At 43.6% G+C, this 12,264-nt stretch overlaps 1 protein-coding gene across 3 annotated transcripts in view; it reads left to right on the forward strand.

The window, feature by feature from the left end:
• Positions 1–12,264, forward strand: part of ALK (ALK receptor tyrosine kinase) — a 411,412-nt gene that overhangs the window by 379,788 nt on the left and 19,360 nt on the right. For all 3 annotated transcript variants that reach the window (XM_082214794.1, XM_082214795.1, XM_082214796.1), the window contains 4 exons: positions 3,552–3,738; positions 9,648–9,738; positions 10,455–10,519; positions 11,372–11,501. In XM_082214794.1, coding sequence (XP_082070920.1) covers positions 3,552–3,738; positions 9,648–9,738; positions 10,455–10,519; positions 11,372–11,501 — 473 coding nt within the window. The remainder of the gene's footprint in view (positions 1–3,551; positions 3,739–9,647; positions 9,739–10,454; positions 10,520–11,371; positions 11,502–12,264) is intronic.

A 12,264-nucleotide genomic window follows, 5' to 3' on the forward strand; every position in this document is an offset into this window, starting at 1 on the left:
GAAATTTGGTCTTGCTTCTAGGGACTAGATAAGGAACCGCTAGGACTAGACCAATCAATCAATTTCTTTATTCGACCGATAGTCAGAATTAAAACATTACACAATAATTATAAACTATAAACTATAACATCATAGGAGATACATAAGTAAGGTAGGGCCACAGAACTAGACCTCTCACAGATAACCCACATCAAAGCATTCAGTTATACGTTTCCGACACTTGAGTGCCAGGAAACTTCTAGGACTAGATCTAGGACCTAGGACCTAGACAGCATCTTAAAAATCAGAGACATCACCTTGCCAACAAAGGTCCATATAGTTAAAGCTATGGTTTTCCCAGTAGTGATGTATGGAAGTGAGAGCTGGACCATAAAAGAAGGCTGATGGCTGAAGAATTGATGCTTTTGAATTATGGTGCTGGAGGAGACTCTTGAAGTAGAAGAAGAAGAAGAAGAAGAAGAAGAAGAAGAAGAAGAAGAAGAAGAAGAAGAATAGTAGTAGTAGTAGTAGTAGTAGTAGTAGTAGTAGTAGTAGTAGTTTGGATTTGATATCCCGCTTTATCACTACCCAAAGGAGTCTCAAAGCAGCTAACATTCTCCTTTCCCTTCCTCCCCCACAACAAACACTCTGTGAGGTGAGTGGGGCTGAGAGACTTCAAAGAAGTGTGACTAGCCCACGGTCACCCAGCAGCTGCATGTGGAGGAGCGGAGACGCGAACCCGGTTCCCTAGATTTCGAGTCTACCGCTCTTAACCACTACACCACACTGGCTCTCTTGAGAGTCCCATGGACTGCAAGAAGATCAAACCTCTCCATTCTTAAGGAAATCAGCCCTGAGTGCTCACTGGAAGGACAGATCCTGAGGCTGAGGCTCCAATACTTTGGCCATCTCATGAGAAGAGAAGAGTCCCTGTAAAAGACCCTGATGTTGGGAAAGATTGAGGGCACAAGGAGAAGGGGACGACAGAGGACGAGATGGTTGGATAGTGTTCTCGAAGCTACCAGCATGAGTTTGACCAAACTGTGGGAGGCAGTGGAAGACAGGGGTGCCTGGCGTGCTCTGGTCCATGGAGTCACAAAGAGTTGGACACAACTAAACAACTAAACAACAACAAGGACTAGATCAGGCCCACAAGCAACCAAATGGCCATTCCTCATCTTAACAAACCAACTAATCAAGCACACATTAAATTTCATTACTTTGTTAAAAATTACAAAGAAGCTGCATGTTTGTGTTGCAGGACTAATTTCCCCTCTTGGACACACACAACTTGCACTTCTGCCTTGGAATCCTGAAGGAGTCTTTTGCATAGTTCTTAAAAGCAAGAGTCTTGCGATAGGAGAAATGTGGAGGCGTGATAATAGGCTCTCAAATCCCTGCTCCTATTACTACACCAGGTTCACTCCATCAGCTTTCCCTCCACCCCTTGCACACAGCAAAGTAACTTATCTGTTGGAATAGATATAGAGCTGAAACTACAGTACAAGTACTGCAGTACTGTGTTAATCTGCCCAGAGTCAAGAACATGCTGTGGGAACTCTCATGCCCAGCTCCAATTACTTTTTCAAAGTAACTTTTTGCATTTCCAATTAATTCTAGTCTTGTACTTTCCCCCCTAGGCATGTAATGCTCCCACAGGAACTTGAAAGGTTAAAACAAGGACTTGATGGATGAGTTTGGAATCCACAAAATGTTAGTTGCCCCCTTTAAAACACTCTCAAGGGCAGGAAAGGACCAGAAAATTAGTAAAGAAAACTAGGTCTAAAACCCTTCCAAAATTCTTCTCCCAAATATTTATTTATTCTGTGCTCCATGTGAATCAGATCACATGCGTCACTAATATTGATGGGCACTAGAGTCCACACACTTTCTGCAAGAGCCCCGTTTCAGTTTTCTACACTGGGGAGAACTAAGGCATTTCTGTGGAAGGCAAATTAAGAGCTAGACACAACTTTCATGCAGTTTGGTCCTGCACTACTGTTGTTGTTGTTGTTGTTGTTGTTGTTGTTGTTTTCTTTTGCAAATAGCTGGCAAAAACCCTACCCCACACCCTGAGTCTGATAGGGACCTGAGTCTATAGCCTTGCACCTGGTATTTTCAATGGGAGGAAATCCCTTATTGACACTAATGAGGCCTTTCCTTCACTTGCAAACTTCAAGGGAGGGCTGAATCGAATCAGGTCCATTGCAGGGGGAAAGGGTTAAAGCCCTCTCCTCCTCCCATGTCATGGTTCTGATCCAGCTCAGGGGAGGGGATATACCACTCATTTCTATAGCAAACAACAGCTTTACATGAAGCCCAAAGTACCTGACAAATGCCACATCTGCTTTGGCCCTGTGGGGTATAAAAAGAAATGCATTGTAAGAGTATTTGTGATGGTTACTTCTTCTTTTCTTTTCTTTTTTTTGGTACCTAGAATAATAATAATAATAATAATTATTATTATTATTATTATTATTATTATTATTATTAATTATTATATATACCCCACCTATTTGGCTGGGTTTCCCCAGCCACTCTGGGCGGCTCCCAACTGAATATTAAAAACATAATACAGCATTAAACATTAAAAGCTTTCCTAAACAGGGCTGCCTTCAGATGTCTTTTAAAAGTAAGATAGTTGCTTGACATCTGATGGGAGGGCGTTCCACAGGGCAGGTGCCACTACCTACATCCATGGGCTCCTGGTTGAAATTTAAAATCTTTCACAACTAAATGGGCCATCATGCACTCTGGGGTACTAGAGGAAGTTTTACATGCTGGGAGGCTCTCAGACCCAGCACCCAGGGTTGGCACTAGTGTGGTCCCTGCTGTGGCCCTGGCAGCTCTCTGAGGAAGTTGAGTGCTGACACTGTGTGTGTGTGTGTGTGTGTGTGTGTGTGTGTGTGTAGATAGAGATATAAGGAAGAAGAACCACATGCATTCCTTTTTTATATATATAATAATTTGCATTCCAAAATAAATGTGGTTGCAAATAACATCCATGATGGTGCAGCAAGGAGTGAGGCAGTTCCAATCTTCCACAGGGTCAATGGATGCCTCTAGTTGTGGCAAGCTGTGATATCATTCAACAGTGACACTTATCTCTGAGGTTGAGCGCCTTTGTGGGATGGTGCCTGCTGTGCCCCGTGATCTGACATGGGACATGGGACCTCTGGAATGTGTTTTCCCAGGCCAGCGCAACACCAAATTGGCCTCGTGCCAGCCTGGAGAGTGGATTCCAGCCTGACTGACACTTGGCTAATCACCGACTGTTGGTGTGTGCACAGCACCCCTCCCATACACCTTGCCTTGGCAGTCACTCTGTGGTGGTCTCCCTAAGCAGCACAGCACAGAACTCCATGGGCCCTAACCATCCATCAGCACTTGATTGCCTGCCTCATATGAACTACAAGTATTACATCGCCTCCTATCTTAATTTCAAAGCTGAAAAGAAACCCCAGCTTCAGACTGAGCGGCGTAGAAGTAACCAGAGCTCTTAGTGCAAATTGCTTTTCAAGGTGCACTCAGATGAAAGCCCACACCCCTAACTTACTGTGCTCTGTTTCTAGTGTACCGTCGGAAACACCAGGAACTTCAAGCTATGCAGATGGAGTTACAGAGCCCCGAGTATAAACTGAGCAAGCTGCGAACCTCCACCATTATGACTGACTACAACCCCAATTACTGCTTTGCAGGGAAGACTACATCCATTAGTGACCTCAAAGAGGTGCCCCGGAAAAATATCTCTTTGATAAGGTAAACCAGCCTCTCTGACTTCTTTATGCTCGGATGCGCTCTGCGGCAAATGTGCATGAGCAGATCCACACATGCGCCTTCTCCTTTTGTTTGGCAGTATCACACACTCATTTTTTATTCACAAGCATGCAAGACCACTGCTGCTGTGGCAATGGTCTTCTGGGTGTAAAGATAGTGGAGAATGGATGGAAGCTGGATCTCTGCCCTCCCCTCAGGTTGTTCAGCCTGACAGGTAGGGAGAAAAGTTCGGCACCTGCTTCCTATGGATGATCCAAAGAGCTATCATATATAAAGCTCAGTAATTCCTCAGGCACTGGCTATAATTTGCCCAGGCTCGCTTAGACAGCACTGACATCTGGCGCAGTGACCTTTTGGAGGTTCTGCCAGTGCTTGTGACTGGGTCTCTGGCAATAAAAGTGACATCAGCAAAGGCATCTGCTCTGCCAGGCACTAGAAAACCCAGATATAGCAGTGCCAGTCTAACATGGATCTGGATTTAGATGGAAAGCATTAGCAAGTTAAGGTAAATTCCAATAGGAGAAAGTTAATTTTAACCCTTATCTGTGTATTTAGATTTGTAGCTGACCCTATAAGGGTATAGAAAAGGGGGTTATATTTCCCCCCCTAACTTTGTGTGCCCCCTCACATTCAGTTGTTGCTTCATATGCTCAAACCCCTGTGTACATTAAATAATAATAATAATACACATGCAAATTGAAGATTTCACTAAAAGGCTATTCCTCACTGAGAGGCAGAAAAATTAAGCCCGTCAAATATGTTGGGGTCGAAAAGATCTCAAATATGGTCAGATTTCACACTTAATACAACAGCTGATTCATACCAATTAAGCAGTTAGAATTAAAAGTTGTTAACATTTTAATACACACATCCCAAAGGATTTGAGTGGCAGGGGAGGCCAGGGAAGGTGGGGAAGAAAGATTTCTGAACTTTATGCTTTACATGAGAGTCATTACAGTCTATGGGTACACTATCTCTCTTATAACTATCTCAGTTATAAATAACAATCCTTAATGAAGCTTTATGTGTCCAACACATATGTTTGAACTGTGAATTAATTGGGTCTAACTAATTAAAATGCTCAAATGGTGTTCCAACCTCGAGGAGGATGGGGGTGCCTAAATTTCACTTGCCACTGTTTGCATGGTTGGCTTTCAGTTAATGGTTTGTTGTAGGAAATAGGTTCACACTGTTTTGAGTTTTAGCTCTGGACTGTTCATGCTCGGTGAACATGCCAAACTGAAGAGGGCCCAGTCTATTTCCTGTAAAGGCTACTCCTGCCTTCATCCAATAGAGGTGCAAGTAAGCCCAACCTAGTGAGGCTACACTGGGCAAGCAAATCTACCCTTCAGGTGGGCACACAATGGTACTTTCTTAGGCAGAGACCTAGTCCATCCAGCATCATGCCATCGGAACTAGCAGTGGATGATCTTCGCCGGTTCTGATACCTGAGCGTCTTTGTTCTGAAGATGTCAAAGGTTGATCAGAGAGGGCTTGTACATTCATTGAATTCTAGAGTTGGAAGTTGGAAGGGATACTGGACTTCGCCTAGCCCAAGGTTGCTCAGGGCAGCATCTGCAGTGCAGGATGCCACTGTAGCATTTCTGATAAATGGCCTTTCAGGACACATCATAGGGGAGCCCACCCCACCCCTAGAGGCACTCTGTTCCACTGTCAAAGAACTCTTACTGTTTGGAAGTTTCTCCTAACGTTTGGGCAAAGTCTGCTTCCCTGCAATTTTCACCCACTGCTTCCAGCCCTACCCACAGGAGCAACAAAGAAAAGTCTGAATTTGGAAGCATGTGTTGCACCCATCCCTTTGATGAGGAGGGTGTTACTGGGTTGTTGTTTTTATTTTGATTATATTGTGGTTTGATATTTTGATTTTGTTCTGTGAACCGCCCTGAGATTTCTTAGCATAGGGTGGTATATAAATTCAATAAATAACATAAAAATAATAACAAGAGTACACCGTCTGCAATAAGGAATCTTAGGCCCAGATGGGCCCCAGGGAGCACTGCATTCTGACATTGCCCTACACTGGCAGTGAGGAAATCACCAAGTTTTAATCCATCTGGAGCATGACAGAGAACCCAGGGAAGCGAAAGAAGGAAGTAATGGGGAGGGTATTGAGTGCTGCACTTTACATTTGGCTTTTTAAAAAATGGTGGCCCTGTGCCAGTAAGAATGACTTTCCTGTGTCAAGAGTAATTGGTAGCTGCTATCATGACAATGTCATTTCAGCTTGTAAAGCTGTGAGGTGGTGATGCCTGTTCACTGGAGAGCATGACATGCTGTGTGATCCTACTGTAGTAAGAAATTATAGCGCAGTACAAAAAGCCAAGGAACTAGCTAGGAGCCTTAATCAAGCATCTGAAAAACACAAGGCAGAAACAGCTCCTAATTTATTATATCTGCGCAGAGGGCACATGGGGGGGGGAGAAACAGCTTTGCAGTGGATCTTGTTCCCATGTTTGAGGGGGCAAATCTCTAAATTGTCGGTTCAGATTCCCTAGTGTGAGGCAGCCTTCCTCACAGCACATGCTGTGGCACTCTCGAAATAAAGCCACCAATTGAACAGAATACAGGCCATCTAACATTTACTAGAACCAGTCAATATCCATCAAAGAGCCAAAAAATAAAATTTATAGCAACAATTGTTGGCTTAGATGTGCTGCTGCTGCTGCTGCTCAGGCACCAAAGGTCTAATGATGTAGCAGGATCCAAGTGCCAAGCTCTTACCAGGCTAGTCCCAGCTGGAATTGTGCATTTTAGACCATGAGAAAACAGAGGTAAAAAGAAAAACTCAGGGGGGATGCAACCACCTATCTCCCACACCATGTCTGCTTGACTCTTATTGCCTGTGCTGCTATAGAAGCTTCATGGAGAAGAGAACTTTTGTCTCTACAGAGACACCACCACAGGTGATGACTTGCAGGAGGCATTCCTGCTATCAGTCCTATAAGGATTAGGCAAAGCAAGAGGCTTGTATGGTTCAAGCTGATTCTATAAGGTTGCTGTCCTCTCCCTGGCTTCTCTGCATGAGGCTCCCCATCGTTGATTTCCATCAGACCACCAACCCGGACAGTTGTTCTGTGTATTATGGGTTTGCAACCAGCTGTTGCAAGAGCAATTGGCAGGGGGTTGTCTTTCTTTACTCATCATGGTTTGGGTCCTGGGAAAACATAATAATCCAGGACCCAAGTATTGCTATTGAAAGAAAATCCTGTGCAAAACCTACCTATGGTTTTAAATTAGCTTCCTGGAAAAGTCCTAAGCAAGTCTGTTGGCAATTTGATGGCTCCACTATTGTGTACAGTATTGGCTTTTAAGTTATCAGTATAAAACTCAGCTAGACAGGTTTTGCAAGACCCCTCCTTCTGAGACAGTCAGTCCATCACACTTGTCAGAAATCTGTCAACTCCTCCTAATGGCCCCTTAAGGTGCAAAAAAATAAAAATAAAATCCATCTCTTAGTTACTTTTTTATGTTGATTTCTGGAATAGTAATTGGCGATGTTCTTTGAGATGAAATTTGTTTTATTGATGCAGTCTTTTCCCTAGGAGAGGCCTGCCTGCATTGTTCTGTGCTTTGTGTTTATTGCTTATTTTTCTTGCTGTTTCCTGTGTTTCAAGCCTGCTTTCAATATTTTCCTTTCTGCACAAATATACCCAATCAGTTGCAACTCTCTGTGCATGTGAAACATTGGGTGATAGCTCCATTCCCCCCCCCCTTCTTCCTCTACCTACCTCCACATACAAACACGCTGAGCCTTCAACTCAATGAGCCCCAGTGGCCGTGTTCTGCCTCTGGACCCCCAAAGCCCTCCTGAGATTTGCCTGCTTCTCTGCTGCACGTACAACGTTTTTATATTTTTATTAATCAAAGGCTGGAATGAGCAGTGACACAAAACTTGTGTAATGAGCACACAGGAGAAAATCTATCTTAACAGGGTGCATGATTTATTTATTTGCTCGTTTTTTGTATTCTTTTAAATAATTAATCCCAAAACCCACTTTATAAAAATTGTTCAACATCTACAGTAATCATGCTTAGCTTTGGCACACAATTACTCTGCTGTGAGTCTGGGGTGCCATGCAGAATTTGTTACTCCCATTGTACACTTCCAACATGCTAAGGCCACGGTCTGTAGTCAGCAGTTGCAAACCACCTTAATATCCCCAGTAGATGACTTATGCCACAATAAAGATGGAGAGGTGTGATATTGTTGATTCTTTTGGACCATTCAGCATCCTTTGATGCCATCATCCATGTTATCCTTATGAGTCCATCTACCAACCATAAAACCCTTCTGATTGGGCTATGTGGGTTGGGAACTGGGAGCACCATGCTGGATGGCCAGTTCCAGAAAGGGCTGCAACGTTTGTGCTATTAGGGCCCCTAGAATAATTCCATCTTGTCTGCCATGCTTGTCAACATCTACTTGAAGCTGTTGAATGAGATCATCTGAAGATGCGGACTGAGGTGGTACCCAACTCTGCCTTCCCTTTTCATCTCATTCTAATGGGCAGTAGAAGCAGTCAACCAGTGTCATGGACTGGTTGGATGGAGAGGAATGGTGGGAGGAGCCAGCTGGGGAATCGCCAATGGAAGAACGGGAGTGGTGGTGGGGCAACAGTGAGTGGTCAGAGGGAAAAGAGGAAGACTGGGAAGAGTAGTTGTCGGAAGTTGATGACTTGTCTTCTACCTCTACTGTCAGAGGAAGAATACCTCAGACTGCCAATTGCTGGGATTCACAAGTGGGGAGATCACTCAAGTCCTGCTTGCTGGCTTCTCATAGGCTGGTCACTTTGAGAACAGGACCTTAGAATAGCATAGGCCTTTGGCTGATCCAGCAGGGCTGTTACAAATTTCCCTCATTTTGTCCTGTACTGCATATGAAAATAGGATTTTGCCCATATTGCTTCCCTGCTCCCTGCACAATGTATTATAGCAGTGGGGATGGGGGGAACAGTTCATCTTGCTTACATTTAGAGTCAGTTGAATGGGACCCCAGGGGTCATCCAGTCCAATCCCCTGCAATGCAGGAATCTTGCCCACAACATTACAGTTTCATTACAGAATCCTGATCAAGCCGTGGCTATTTTAATCTTAGTCAAGGCAGCCCAGCATATTCCCTTTTTGTTGGGAGAATGGACCTTCCCATAACTCAAGTATAAGTGATCAGCTGCCATAGTAGATACCATAGTTAGAGATGGTTGGGGTTTGTTTGTTTTTAAGCAGCAATATATTATGGGTAAGTTGCACTAATGAGGCCTTTGCGTAACTAAGGGGTTGGCCAAGTACAGGTGATTTATTGCCATAGTAGCTAATGGTCAGAGATGTTGTTTGGAAGCAGCAAGTCAACATAATGTATAATGTGTCATTATGCGATTATTCTTTTTGTTTTTTAAAAAAACCTTTCCTTTTTCTAGGAGCCAAAAATGATTAATTCACAGTGAAAACATATACAATGCGATTTAGTTCTGGGGTGGACTTCAGGGTGTTGGAACACCACAAATTTATGCATAAATACAAATTCTGAATATTTCATCAGCATCCGTACCACTTAACAAGGGAGCTGAGGGTGTTGCTAGTGGCAAGTTCCTCTGTGGAGTGTCTATTAGTGCCAATGGTAACATTACATTAACAGTACTCCATGTAACCAGTTTGTAACATGCCATAAAGCGGGAAGCAGGCATGAGCAACACAGAATCTCAGGGGTGCAGAACTTCTTTCTCTTTCCCTAAATGAATTTTCCCTAAATGAACATTTGACAGTGTGCATTCAAGGGATTTACGTAGGCCTAACCTTTCTCTGTTTTGTATGAAACTGACATATTGAGATATGTGTGGTATTTTAATCCTCCTTCCATTTTCTGATTTGCCTAGGGGTTTAGGCCATGGAGCCTTTGGGGAGGTGTACGAAGGTCAGGTGGTTGGGATCCCCAGCGACCCCAGTCCCTTGCAAGTGGCTGTAAAAGTAAGTGGAAAAACCAGTGACGAGTGTCCGTGGTGATGGTTAGGTGTCATATTTCATCAAATGAAAGCAACATGTCTGAATTCACTATCTTGGTTTCTCCTGATTATGGCAGGTTGGGGAAACTGAAGAATCTAGAATGTCTCTTCAGAAATCATTATCATTTTTAGTTCAACACAATGGTAGATTTTTAATTCCCAGGCACATCTTTAAAAACTCCAGTTAGTTGAAGAATCTCTGGGTGTTAGAAAGGATCCTCTAAGCCAGGCATGGCCAAACTTGGCCTTCCAGATGTTTTGGGACTACAACTTCCATCATCCCTAGCTAACAGGACCAGTGGTCAGGGATGATGGGAATTCTAGTTTCAAAACATCTGGAGGGCAAGTTTGGCCATGACTGCTCTAAGCAATAGCATGATTTCCTGTTGCCTTCCAGCCCCTTCCCCTTCTGCATTCTGATGCTTTCTAGGTTTACAGCCGTTATTGTGGGTGGTTCCATCAACAGACAACTGGAGTTTTTTTTCTTGCTTGGAGACAGAGTGATGGGAAAACAGGTTTCTGCCTGTTTTACAGCTCTTAAATACAGAGTGCCTCTGTCAATAAGAAAGGCAGCAACTGTAAAATTTCCTTGTAAGAGGAATGGAGTCTATAATAGGTCCGTGCAGGTCCATGAGAAGGACAGTTTGTTCACGTTTTTCCTCTTGCTTCTTTCTTGTCTAGACTTTGCCAGAGGTTTGTTCAGAGCAAGACGAGCTGGATTTCCTCATGGAAGCTCTAATAATCAGGTGTGTTAATTCAAGTTGATCAATGGCCTTTCAACCTCAGCAGAATTAAAAGCAGTGGGTGGGGGAAAATGTTGGACTGCTTTTATGCAGGTGAAAATCATCTCAATAATACATAACATTTATATAATGCTTTAAGAGTGTTCAAAGCGGTTTTTCTTGTTGTATTTCTTAAAACAACTTTTTAAGATAGGTCATCATTATTACCCCCAAATTACCTGAGGTGGGACTGAAGCTGAGAGACAGAGGGCATTGCCTAGGAATTGTTGTTGTTGTTTTATTTGTACCCTACCCATCTGACTGGGTTGCCTAGCCGGTGAGTTTATAGCAGGAACAAGATTCTCCCACAGTGTCTCTTTGGCCGCTAGGCTTATTTAGTTCATAAAATTTATACATGCTTGACTGTAAACAAACAAACAAACCAGTTTACAAAAAGATAAAAGAAGAAAATCAAGGGAAAAAATTACAGCAATAGCTTGAAGCATTCAGAAAGTTACAATATTAAAACAGGTTAAAATTCACACCAGCTTTCTAAGTATCTGGGTAGGCTTGTCTACACAATCATGTTTTTACCTTGTTTTACAAGAATGACACCACTTCAAAAGGAATAACATTTTCCAAAGCAAATGCATCCCCAAACTCAGCCCTCCAGATGTTTTGGGACTACAATTCCCATCATCCCTGACCACTGGTCCTGTTAGCTAGGGATGATGGGAGGTGTAGTCCCAAAATATCTGGAGGAATGAGTTTGGGGGTGTCTGGGCTAGATCAATAACTGAAGCTATCAGGATCTCAAATCTGCCCAGCAAGTATTTACCGTTTGATTTAAAAGCTGTTTCTTCATCTCCTTTTCAGCAAGTTCAACCATCAGAATATTGTGCGCTGCATTGGGGTGAGCTTGCAGGCTCTGCCACGCTTTATTCTGCTGGAACTCATGGCTGGAGGAGACTTGAAATCTTTCCTGAGGGAGACGCGGCCTAGGCCGGTAAGGAGGAAACAGTTGCTTAATGCTGGGCCCTTGTCTCCAAGTAGGTCTCCCTTGGTTAAATGTAGCTTACTTTTCTTCACATATCTCAACTGCTTCCTTTAAAAGAATCTTTGTGGGGGGTTTGTGGCTCTTCCTCTCCCACCCTTTCTTGAACTTTAGAGCTGTTAGGGGAGATATATGAACACAAAGCAGGTCTTGTGCTGATGGGGTAGCTGAGCAACACTTCACCATGCAACCAGCTTGCACCAGGATCCATAGGTGCCAACTCCCTGGGCCCCTGGGTGCCCGATCACCCACAAAATTCCCCATGAAGGGGCTGGGCAAGCACAAATTTTGATGCCAGGGCCATGCATGCTGCATGGCACCCATGGCCCCCGGCACCCACGGTCACGGGGCCAAGCTGGCACTCCTAGCGAGATCTTTGAAGTGATCTTCTACTTCACTTGAACGTAGGGGAGTCTGCATTAAGAGAGAATCTACCACCATTCTAAATATCAGCATGATAAAGCTGCAGTTGTTACTCTACTGGTTTCTCAGTTCTAGACTGGATGAAAGGTACAGATCAGACTGTTCCTACTGTTTCAAAATTTGCAAGTTTTCAAGGTATATAGCACTCTACCTCACTCATGAATAAATAACATTTATGCATTCATTTTTTGAAGTGCTGCTGCATAATTTTGAGAATAGAAATCTTGCTAGAAATATTGAACAAGGAACTGGTGTAGTGTAGTGGTTAAGAGCGGTGGACTCGTAATCTGGG

This window comes from Podarcis vaucheri (assembly GCF_965113315.1).
Source record: "Podarcis vaucheri genome assembly, chromosome: 3".
Lineage (NCBI taxonomy): Eukaryota > Metazoa > Chordata > Lepidosauria > Squamata > Lacertidae > Podarcis > Podarcis vaucheri.